Source organism: Artemia sp. Qi Xiang Cuo, chromosome 2 (assembly GCF_049724085.1).
Source record: "Artemia sp. Qi Xiang Cuo chromosome 2, ASM4972408v1, whole genome shotgun sequence".
NCBI lineage: Eukaryota > Metazoa > Arthropoda > Branchiopoda > Anostraca > Artemiidae > Artemia > Artemia sp. Qi Xiang Cuo.
Window position 1 is genome coordinate 69,631,260 of NC_142795.1, and position 12,062 is coordinate 69,643,321.

Sequence of the window (12,062 nt, forward strand, 5' to 3'; positions counted from 1 at the left end):
GTCGGTAGACCAGGAGCGCAAACGAATGGGAGGTGACATTGTTACGGAATTAACTCAACTATCACCTATGACAAAAAATCTAAATTTCCGATCTTATACCATAATATCAGAAAACATTACATTGATTTTTAGGGAAAAGACATGTTTTCCTTAGAAAAAATATTGCCGCTGGAGCAGGGATCCTTTCGACAAATTATATAAGCTAATTTCTATTAAATTATATTTCTGTGTTTACTTTTCACGGAAAAATTTAAATTTTGACGATTTAGTCTGGTTTTTAATTGACATCATTGTGCATATATTGGTAGCATATTAAAAGGACTCTTTTTCTTCAGTAAAAAACAAAATCATCATACAAACTATAGACATTATTTATTACACATAAAATTCTATATGATGTCGTAATAGCAGAAGTGTCACTCGTTTGTAAATCCTTATTTTCTTTTATCATATCAAGAGATCTTCTCTTGTCATTTTTCCCAAATTACAAAAGCACGTAGATGTAGCAATCTCCTTTAAAATTAGCCCCTAAAAGGTTTCTATGATGTTCCAGTCCCGCTAGCTTCGGAAAAAAACAAACGCAACAAAGATACTTCCCATGCTGAAACCTGACTTTCCTAGCTTTTCAAGCCAATGGATTTTCCTTGTCGTTCAACCCAAGGAACTTTAAGCTTCGTGTATACCGTGTTCAGCCAAGGCAACTCTATTGGCATAGTTTGTGTTTCGATCCGACACCATTTTTAGGAGGTTTTAAGGCTATTTTTTGGTTATATAGGCCGTGGTCGTCTTTTACTAGGTTGTAGCTACCACTGCAACCACGATAGTCCTTATGGTCCAATTTACAGCTATAGGCTTCTCACAAAATCATCTGTTTCAGGGACACTATACACCTGAATAGCAAAAAAAAAAAAAAAAATCCAAACGATGATAATCGATCAAATTTTCCCATTGGAGGTGCATTTACTTTTGAGGATGCGGGACCAAACTTGTGGAGATGAATTTTATGCATTTATCTAATTTAGTATTGATCAAATAGCATCTCAGTCAAAATAAACCCCAAACGAGGATGCAAAATGGTAATCTGTGACTCGCAAAGACATGGACATACAAAGGGGTCAATGACCCCTGGTTTAGATATTTAGTTTTTTTCTGACATCCTAAAACCCAACTTCCTCAGTTCAATATTGGAGTGAGTTGGGTATTTTCGCGTTGCTGTGTACAAATGAACAGTCCTCAAATATTTCAAGCAGCCAGTTTCTGCATCGTTCATGTTCTAAAAGCAGACTGAAATCCTCCTAGAATATACAAGGGTAATTCAGAATACTATTTAGGTTTTCCGAACAAATTGGGATCAACATGGAGCTGAACCCGTGTCATGCACTTATCGGTTTCAGCGTCAAGCTAACCATAGGGATTGGCATGTCTTTAGAGCTTATTATGAATTGAAAACGAAGAGACCCGAATCGCCGGGAAAAATAAAAAAATTTTGTTGTTGTTTCAACATAAAAAAAAGGAAAGAAAGAAGGATTTTTTTTTTGTCGTTTTTCATACTAATACTGCATTAGTATTAAAAAAAAAAAAAAACAAATATATACATTCTAACGAATACATTTGTTTCTTTTGTTTGGGAAGTTTCTAAAATTTGAGATTCTATTCTTTTCTTAGTGACTGTTGATAGTTTTCTAAAAGTGATTTGGTAGACATTGTTTCTTCACTGAACACATTTTTATGTCTTCTCTTAACCCGGCTTTCTACAACCATCTGTTCTTGGTATAAATAAATACATACTATATTATATAATATGTATAAAATATATTTTATTACTTTACTTTATAGTCAAACAAGAGAATTCTGTTTTACATGTACGTGCTTACATTTCTTTTACATTAGAAAAATTGGTAAATCTTTTTGGAAAAATTTGGGAAAACAACTTTTTCTAAGTGAAAATCGCTGTTGAAGAAAAACTATTTCATTCGATAAGGCAATTTGCACAACTCTTTACAGTGAGGAAACATATTATTTTAATCTCTTATTTTTGAATTTTGTAGTATTTTGTTCTTTATACTTTCTTCTTTTCTTTCTTGGTATGTCCAAAGATTATTGGAGGTTATTACTTTTTTTTTTCAAACTTCTGTAAAGTTTAAGCTATTCTCTGCTAATTAGGCAGCAAACTTGGTTTTGGTTTCAGGCAAATATTGATTCTTTACTATATAACAGTCCTAGAATATTCTAAAATTATGGTTTCTTCATATATTTTAAAAGAAAGAAACATAACGCATACTATAGTTTAAAAAATACCGGCATGAAACACTAAAAAATATAGCGCGTATACCTTTCTCAAAATACCACTTCGGCTGATTATTACACAATATGTGAAACAAATAAATAGAGAAAGGTAAGCCAAGCTGTTTGACATAGTTTCGAATCACAACGGAACCTTTATCCACTAAGATTTTTTAGTAGAACCAAACCCACTGAAACCCATGAGTGCTGACATCTCATCAAAATCCTCGCCAGGTGGTCCATCATCAGTTCGTCTTTTTTTCTTTCTCATTCGAGACAATTCCCTCTGTTTAGCTTCATCATCTCTTACTTCTGCTAATCTTGCATCTAAATCATACTCTTTGCTCTTTTCTTCTTTTTTCTTTTTCAGCATATCCATTCGTTGCTTTACTTGATCTAAGCTTGATCTCTCTACGCGCATCGACATGCCCAAATTCTTTTGATCTAGAAAAAAACACAAATAATGAGTAATAAGGAACATAATAATACTACTATTAACAACTCCCTGCAGCATCAAGCCACCTGATACCAGCACATCTACACACGCTCCTCCTCTATCCAAGTCCATTTAAAGCCTCCCTCTTTATACCCTTTCAAGAAGTTCCAATTTCCTTACATTTTTCCTTACGACCTCCTTTTTGTTTGCCATATCTGGTTCGCCAACAAGGATGATCTTTGACAATCTGTCCATCTTTCATCAGCAGAATGTGTCCAAGTCACCTCAACATATCTCTCATTATTGTCCTAGAGAGCAGGATTGAACGACATTTTTCATATGGCTTACTGTTTAAAATACGATTAGTCAGATGACTATCCAAAACAATAATAAACATAATGAAAATGAGTATTGCCAATAATCGTCAGCTCATAGACAGATAAACTTTTTCTGAAAACTAATTTATTATACGTATTTTCCCGTCGCAATACTCTACAGAGAGCAATAAAATACATTATATATATATATATATATATATATATATATATATATATATATATATATATATATATATATATATATATATATATATATATATATATATATACAGGGCCGTAGCCAGGATTTTTGTTCGGGGGGGGGGGGGGGGGGTTACCCCATTTTTTCCCGGGGACTATTTAGAAAAACCACGAGCAACATTAAGTTAGCTCGTGACAGTTAGTCCACCTCTTGCGTACGTGGTCGCGTCCACAATGCAAACTTTCGTATCTTAAAGGGGTATTTTTTTTTTTTTTTTAGTAACGAAAAAAAAATACAATTATTTACATAAAGTTAAATACTACAAGGTTTTTTTTTTTTTTTTGCGCAAAAAGAAGCCAAATAGTAGGCTAGAAGTAGTCTATATATTTTTTTGTTTTTTTTGAGCTAAAAGTAAGGGTGAATATCTACGAGTATAAAACGAAATCCAGGTGACGATTTTTCTTCCCTGCAAAAATGTCGATGACCTTGTCAGGGCAGATGTCAACGTCCCTACGGACTGCAAGGAGGGCTAAGCCACTCAATCGTTCTACTCCTGTTGAATTTCTCAGCCAGGTTTTGAGCCTTCTGAGTGTTGAGAAACATCTTTCCAGAGTAGAAGTGCTAACAGGTAACGTCGCAAGAACAGCCAGAAGAAGAAAAACATTTGGGAAAAAGGTGGCGTCACATGCCTGAAGCGAAGACACAGCGCAAGTAGGCCTCTCTGATACCGGAACATTCTCCCACTTGATGCGCCATAGCTCAATTTCTTGCTTCAGACAGTCTGGCTCGGGAAGAATATCGCCATACAATTCAAACAACTACTCCAGGTTTAATGCCTTCAGATCGTCAGAAACGATTTTGGTAGGAGAAAGGACGCTGAGATTTGACAGCAGTTTCTGATGAAGCAAATCGTTGTTTCAGCTCGGAAGTGAAGTGGTCCAGGAAAGGAATAAAGAGCGAGATTCTATATTGATTGAGAAGGTCTGGATCGTCTGCGTGCATACTCCGGCCACCTCTCGTCCTTGGACGAGTCATCTCCAGTCCTAAGTCGCTGGCAAAACGCTGAGCTTCGTCGAAAATAGCCGTGAAAGCAGTAGCAGTATTTCCTCGCATTTCCTTTGTTTTTGAAAGGACAGTTTCCACGTGCCTGCATGCAGCTGCCAAATCACAGTCAACTGACTGAAGAGTCTTGCGCAATGGAAGCGTAAGGCAGAAAAGCTCTTTGACCACACGGAGACACACAACAAATTGCGACTGGTTCATCGTGTCCAGCAACTGCGCCGCTTTTGTAGAAGTTTCTGCATGTCCGTTCTCTTCAAGAGCTTCCAGGGATCGCAGGATTGGTCGGTACAGCTCAAGAAAACGCACGACTGAATCGTGGCGCTCCACCCATCTAGTTTCGCAGAGTCCGGTTTAAGTATGTTTCCTCGAATCCGGTAGTATTTCGTTGATCTTCTCTTTTAAATTCTGTGTCCAGAGTGGGGAAGTATGGTAAAAACTGCAGACTTGTGACAAGACACCGAAGAAATGCTTAAACGCCAGAATAGAGCATACAGAAGAGATGACCAAGTTGAGACTGTGCGCACTACAATGCACGTAAAGCGCCTTCGGATACTTTTCACGTATAACAGCCTGGACACCCCTAAGCTGCCCAGTCATCGCTGCTGCACCGTCATATCCCTGACCAACCATCTTATTCAGACTAAGACCAAGGCTTTCGAGAAATTACAGGATTGATGAAGCCAGACCTTGCCCAGTCAAACCAGAAACTGGGGTAAAACCAAGGATGTCCTCATGCAAGTTCCCTTTGAAAGTGTAGCGGACGCAAACAGACAGCTGCTCGGTATGCGAAACGTCCGCCGTTTCATCGCCAAGCCCCGAAAAGCAGGGACTTGTGCTTACTCTGTCTATGATATACTGCTAAAGAAGCTCCCCCGATGTGGTAATAACGCCATTCTGGATGATGGAAGAAAGAAATGGCATTTCCGGTCGTAGAAAGTAGATGGTTCTTCAGGTCCTCGTCACAGCGTCCCACTCTTAGCCGCAGTAGTGCTCGGAAGTTGCCATCATTGTGAGAAGGTTCTGGATCCGAGACCGAAATGGGGCTGGAATCGTTGGTACCACGAAGGGCAAGTTGTTGCCGCCCACAAAATATCGCCGTCTCAACAATTGGTCACAACTTCTGGCGATTTTCTTGAACCTGCGCTTTCCTCGCCACGTCTAGTTGGTGCACGATATTGTCCTGCCTTTTCTCCGAGACAGAAATGAAGTTTTCAGAAGCTTCAACGATGGCTCCAGTGCCCTTCAGATCCACAGGTGTAGATGAATGCTCTGCAGACGTCCCGCTAAAGCCACTGTCAGAAACATCCCTGGTCCATTTGGGTACTAAAAATGACGCAATGTCACACTTCCTCTTCCTGCTGAAAATCCATCTTCTCCTAGGCAAGTCCAAAATTCAACTGAACGGACAATCTTGCACTCTCTTATACCATACCTCGAGCGCACATTAATCCTAATTTTCTATGCAAGGTCCGATGAACATGGGGTTACCTAATTTCGTAAGCTAATCAGAGCGCATATTATTAACCCTAATTTACTATGCAAGGTCAGGTGAACATGGGGTTACCTAATTGCGTAAGCTGATCAGAGCGCATATTATTAACTCTAATTTACTATGCAAGGTCAGGTGAACATGGGGTTACCTACGGCTACCTAATTGCGTAAGCTAATCAGAACCGTTAACCCACAAAATGCAATAGGATGTAGTGTGGGAGCATATTTTTTTTCTGGTAAGGTTTTGTCTTTACAGGTATTTTTTAGAATAATTTTCGACTCGGTCAAAAATTTCGGGGGGGGGGGGGTTCAAACCGGGTACCCGCCCCCCCTGGATACGGCCTTGATATATATATATATATATATATATATATATATATATATATATATATATATATATATATATATATATATATATATATATATATATATATATATATATATATATATATAAGTGATTACAAAGAAAAATTAGATTTAGAAGAGCTCAAATGAATGCTTACTCGTTGTTTTTAAGCTTAATTTACAAATTTTTTTTCAAGTTACCAAACCTCTCCCTCTCTTACAAAAAATCCTGCTTATATGTATTGGCTTGAGTATGTATTGATACAATCTTAATTTCCCCATTAGCAATCAGTTTTTTTATTCTTAAGCTAAATGAACATGGTGAAGATTCTCTCTTGTCAAAGCGGACGATTAGAAATCTGAGCATTAAGATCTAAGTAGTTGGTAATATAAAAGAACGATAACTGAATTTGGTATTGTAACACACATGAATTTTACTTACATGTATCAAAAACCAATTAGATTTTCTCCAAAAATTTAAATTCAGAGGACATATAAAGTTAGTTTTTGAAAAAGTTCTCGTCACAGTAGGCTAAAAAATAATAACAAAAAAATCCCATATTTAGTTAAAAGTTCTGATTCAAGATTTTGAAGAAAACATGTTGCGAATAATATTTCCATCTTAAATCTGCAAAAAGGGACAAGAGGGAGAGGGGGCTCCTGAGATTAATCCCAACGACTCGTTTAAAAAAAAATGGGGCTTAAAATGTACTTTCGTCTCATGAAAGAATCCCAGGAAAAACCTTCCACCACCTAGAGACCAAACCTGTGCGCCAATCTTATATCTGGATACCACGATGGGGTCTCCTCCGAGATTATTCAACCCCCCCCCATCCATCAGACGGATGGCTGCCAAATAATTCACCTTATTTGTATTTTCACTCTTTCGTATATCCCTCTGTAATATGGGTTCTTTTCAAGTTTTTTTTTTCCACCTTTGAAAGAAATATTGAAAAATTTAAGTTTGTGTACCATAATATCTAATAGAAACCAAAGTTTAAAAATTCTACACAATTAAAATTATTTTTGTGCACTGCTCACTATAATATCTGCTGATATTCCTTTTCACAAATTAAGCATTAAATTTTCATTAGTTCCAAACTAAACTAAATTTCATTAGTTTCAAGAGGGCCCTAAGGTAGGCGATATCCACCTACTACAATTCATCTGTTTTGCCACCTCTCCCCCCCCCCCAGAGAAAATATGTAAAAAATGAACCTTAGATTGTTTTCAATTTTCGACCATAGTTCCCTGGGGAAATATGCCCTATATACCCCATCCTCATTGGGATGAATTTCCAGGAGAACTCAGAAGTTTTTGTGGATCAGTGATTAGCAGGATTTACATGTGAGGTTCAACAATTTTTATAAGCCCTAGCAACTTCAAACTCTAATAATGTTAACAAAATCTTTAATGTACTACGTTTTTGTTTTGGATTGCCAATTTATATACAGATATATTAAGCTTGGTGAAATTAGATAGTGATTTACATAGAAAATCAACATCATTTATCTACATTTACTCCCGGGGTCAATCATTACCTATAACAGATTTTTTAAGGAGAACCCATTTAACTCCTTTCCACCAAGAATAAAGAGTTAATTTCTTTTATACCTTTAGACTTTTTCTATTAGATTTTATTATTTTTGAATACACAAGATCAAAAAAATTTCCTATACTCATTAGAAAAAAATAAAAAAATAAAATAAACAAAGCAAACTTAAAAGTAGATATTCGCTGTCCTTAGCATTAACTAAGGACCACAAGCTTTTAAATTAAGTGGATTACTGGAACACTCACAAGAGAATACCTAAATGAGACTTAGCCTACCCCCCCCCCCTCCTTCCTCCTCTTAATCTCATAATTCTGTGTTTTATTACTTTCCAGTAATTTGTTACTTTGGTTTACCTGTTTTCTGTTTTGACAAGCTTGGGTATAAAAGATTTGCATCTCATCCTCGCTAACAAAATTTTAAAAGACTGTCTGTCTTATTCAACTGCTTGCCAGTAAAAATAGAGTTATTCCTATTTAGTGTTAGTGGTACAAAACACGGACGCTCGTCCCGAATAGCTGGTAGGCCAATAGTGTCGTAGTCTCTTTTGGAAATTAAAAAAGACGCTAAAAGTTTCATTTACCATTAAGTTAGGCCTGTCACGATATCCTAAGACATCTAGAAACATACAATCACCCTTGGAAAGAAACACAATTTAAAACAAACAAATAATCCGTGAGCGTAATAGTCCGTGAGCGTATTTCTCGAAATTAAATAAAAATTCAATTTTTCTCAACTGAAAGTTAGGAGGAACATTAAAACTTAAAACGAATAGATTATTCAATATATGAGGATTCCTTCACCCTCTTCATTCCCTCGCTCTATACGCTGATGTATACGCTATATACCTCGTCTCATTGTTAAAAATAAAAAAATATATAATTATGTTTTTTTATACAGGGCCCAGAAAAAGCACTGTAATTAGAATCACAATAAAAAGAAAATGCTGAGTAAACATCACAACTGCCGCGCACGCATCTCCCAAAGTTACAATTAACTTAAAATGACTTCTAGTAAAAAAAAAATGACTACTACCTATACTATAAATAGTCACAACAACGCAACCTCATTCCAGATAAGAATGTGACCAGTATGTGAACATAGAATTAAATAAATCAATCAAAAGGTGAAAAGAAAACTAAAATATACTAAATTATTCCCATTCATTTCATTTTGAAATTGTACTTTGATTAGATCCTTTGGAATCATGTGGGTGAAACAAATTTGGTGGTTTCACCAATGTCAAAAATCAAATAAATATATATCACAATTTCAAAATGATAATACACTTACGCTTCTTGCCATTTATATGATCCAAAAAATTTATAGAATCCTTTACGACGCAATCACAAACGTTACAATAATACCTAAAAGAAAAGGTAAAAAAAAGGTAGTTGAACAGCAAAAGTAATAGAAAATCATTGTGCAAAGGAACAAAAATTATTGGACCACAAACATAAATTCGAACTTGATTTTTTTTTTCTTTTTTTTTTTTTTATCCATCATTCTTAGCAGAGCATAAAATAGACCATCCTGAATCAAGACAAATTTTGAGTGAAACGAGTCTAAAATTACCAAGTTACATGAAATATGACAGCAACTGTTGTGTCTTGAAACCAGACTTCACAATAAAAGATATCTACGAACATTGGACATCACACTAATCGGTACAACAGGGCCAAACACAATAAGTCTCGGCCGGCCTGTACACCTTGCATGTAAAAAAAAAAAAAAAATCAAATTTGCAAAAGAAAGAAAAACCTGATTTCAGAAATTTTCTATTGGTCATGAAGACATTTACTGCAGTAATTACAAAATCTGTTTATGAATATGCCAAATTAATAAAGACTTTATAAGCCTCTCAATAGTACCTCCCCAGCCATGATGTTGATAACTTTAAAATACAATGAACATTCTCTAAAATCTCAAGGAAGCTAAGGTTTTAATTAAGTGCTAGTTTTTCAGAATTCAACAAATATAGGAAGATATCATAAGCTAGTTTATTTAACTAGTTTTGCAGATAGGTGTAGTATAAACATTGAAGCAACAATTTTTGTCCGTTTTAAGTTTCAACTTAAACGCTCTTACTTTTATCAGATAAACTTCGTTTTTTAAGGAAAATAGCCGAAGCCCTTTCTTCAAGAAGGCAAATTTCATCTTAGGGCGTAGTCTCGTTATAACTTCTCCCTAGACATGCGCTTGTCCTTTTAGTTTGAACAAATAATTGTAGAAACATATTTTTAACCCGTCTATCAAAAGCTTATCCTAACATTGACAACTGCCTATGTTAATATAAAACATGTATGTTATTATTTTTGTTATAATTTTTTTTGCCTTCGAGTTCAATATCAAATATAGTTAATAGCAAAAAATTCGACGATATGTAAAGCATTTTACTTAATAAGTACGATTGCTTCTTCAATTTAAACAGAGAGAGCAGGTTATTTATTTTGGTGTTATCTTTTTAACGAAAACGTGAAGATTTCTTGGCGCATGTCAGTTGACATAGCTTGAGAAATGATTGAGAAAACGACTTGAAAAAGCCCTGAAACTTCACCAAAACTGTCAAATACGAAGTGCAGAGCTGACGTATGTATTCTTGGACAGTCAAGACACATAAGGTAAGACATATGATACTCAGGTGTTTTGCCTTCTTCAATATTTACCCTTATTAATCATGGCCTGCATTGTCCTCGGGTAGTCTATAGACAGTGTACTAGCTTTTGACGGTTTTTTCTTGACATTTGACAATCATGTAAGGTTCCACCTTCATTCAAGTACAGATTTGTTTCAGTGTAAAAAAAGGGAAGAGCTCTTTCCTTTTTCAGGTTTTCTTCAACTATTAAAACTGTGCAACTCTTTACGATAATCATGAAGTCAATTCTCGTGGATTATGATAATTCCTTACTAAAACCAACTTAAAAAATATTCTTAGGCTCAAATATCTCAACTATAACTCATTTTTCTAGTACTTAAGCATATTTTTAATAACAAAACAAATCCAACTAATAATCCAGAATCAAGTGACAGAAATGAATTGCCAATAAAGCAAAAAAAATACTTTATATTTCTAAGCTGTCGCAGTTTGCAAAAACTGTACTGCAATCTAGCATTTAGAAAAGAAAAAAAATAACCAAATGTTTAGCCCAGAGTTTATACTATGTCTTGCCAAAAAAAGCAAACGTGAAAATATAGTTTGAAAACCTTCATTGTTAGGTTTTACTCAAAGAATATGTGAGACAAGAGGATAGCACTTTATAAACAAATTTCAAATTAAAATATGGCACTTGGAATACTTAGCGCCCCATTTTTTCTTTTACAGGGTATTACAGGCTACAGGCTTTTACAGGCTACGCATTTTTTTTATCACGTTTCATTTCTTTCACAGGGTATCTATGCAGCATTTGCCTGGAGCTTGGATGTTACAAGTCCAGAGGAGACCTGAAGAGTGTTCATTTTACAGGACCTCGCCTAGTAGGTAGAAACGTATTACTTAACCACCTAAATCGCTTTTTGGTATTCAATAGGCAATTAAAATTACTGAATTACATTCAAAAGCACTTATTGAAACCTATTAAATTAATTATTTACATTTTTAACTTCAACGATTTTTTCCATTTTGGTAATAATTTTTGTAAAACATGAACAACATAGGCGTATAGAGGGGGAAAAGATAGACCACTAAACTTAATAATTTTGACCGTTTCTTTCAATTTCATAATACTGACGTAAAATTAATTTTGCTGTCCAAGCGGTCTTAATTAGAGCACAATAATTGCGCTTATTAACCAACTAATTGCTATTTATTACAAAAAGCTAGATTGAGCACATGGGAGGTCTCATCACCTTTCATTTTCCCGTAATCGAAAGTGACTTGGGATGCAGTGCCTCCGAACTGACGAAGAGGTCAAAGAAACTATCACAACTCACAGCAGAGATATTTTACGGAGAGGCTATTACAAACCTTGTCCACATATATGACAAAAGCCTCAATTGTCAAGGTGATTGAGTAGATAAAGAAACGTGACTAGACGTTACTTTTGGGAAATAAAATAATTATTGTTATGTTAAAAACAACCCTTATAAACTTATTTGAATTACTGTAAGGTTTATGTTTCTTATGCAATATGTGATTTTGCAACAAACTTACAGCACTGCTCTGTAATAAGCTCTGAGAAGACAAGATACTTATACCTTATAATACGTTAGTTTGAGACCTATTCATTTAGCAAGGAAGAACTGTGATGTTACTTTAATTAATTACAATAAGTACATTGAATAATTAATTGCAATAAGTACTGTGATTAATTACAATAAGCTACATTGAACACAGGGTTTAAAACGAAAAAACTAAGCATTCTTTGTGCGTTTTAA

General features: G+C 35.2%; 1 protein-coding gene across 1 annotated transcript in view; it reads right to left on the reverse strand.

Annotated features, from left to right (window-relative positions):
- Positions 1-2,235: 2,235 nt before the first annotated feature.
- LOC148955553 (zinc finger matrin-type protein 2-like) overlaps positions 2,236-12,062 on the reverse strand; it is a 44,833-nt gene continuing 35,006 nt past the window's right edge. Inside the window, exons 3-4 of the mRNA XM_089108247.1 lie at positions 8,982-9,055; positions 2,236-2,727 (exon numbers count right to left, since the gene is read on the reverse strand). Coding sequence (XP_088964373.1) covers positions 2,447-2,727; positions 8,982-9,055 — 355 coding nt within the window. The 3' untranslated portion in view covers positions 2,236-2,446. The remainder of the gene's footprint in view (positions 2,728-8,981; positions 9,056-12,062) is intronic.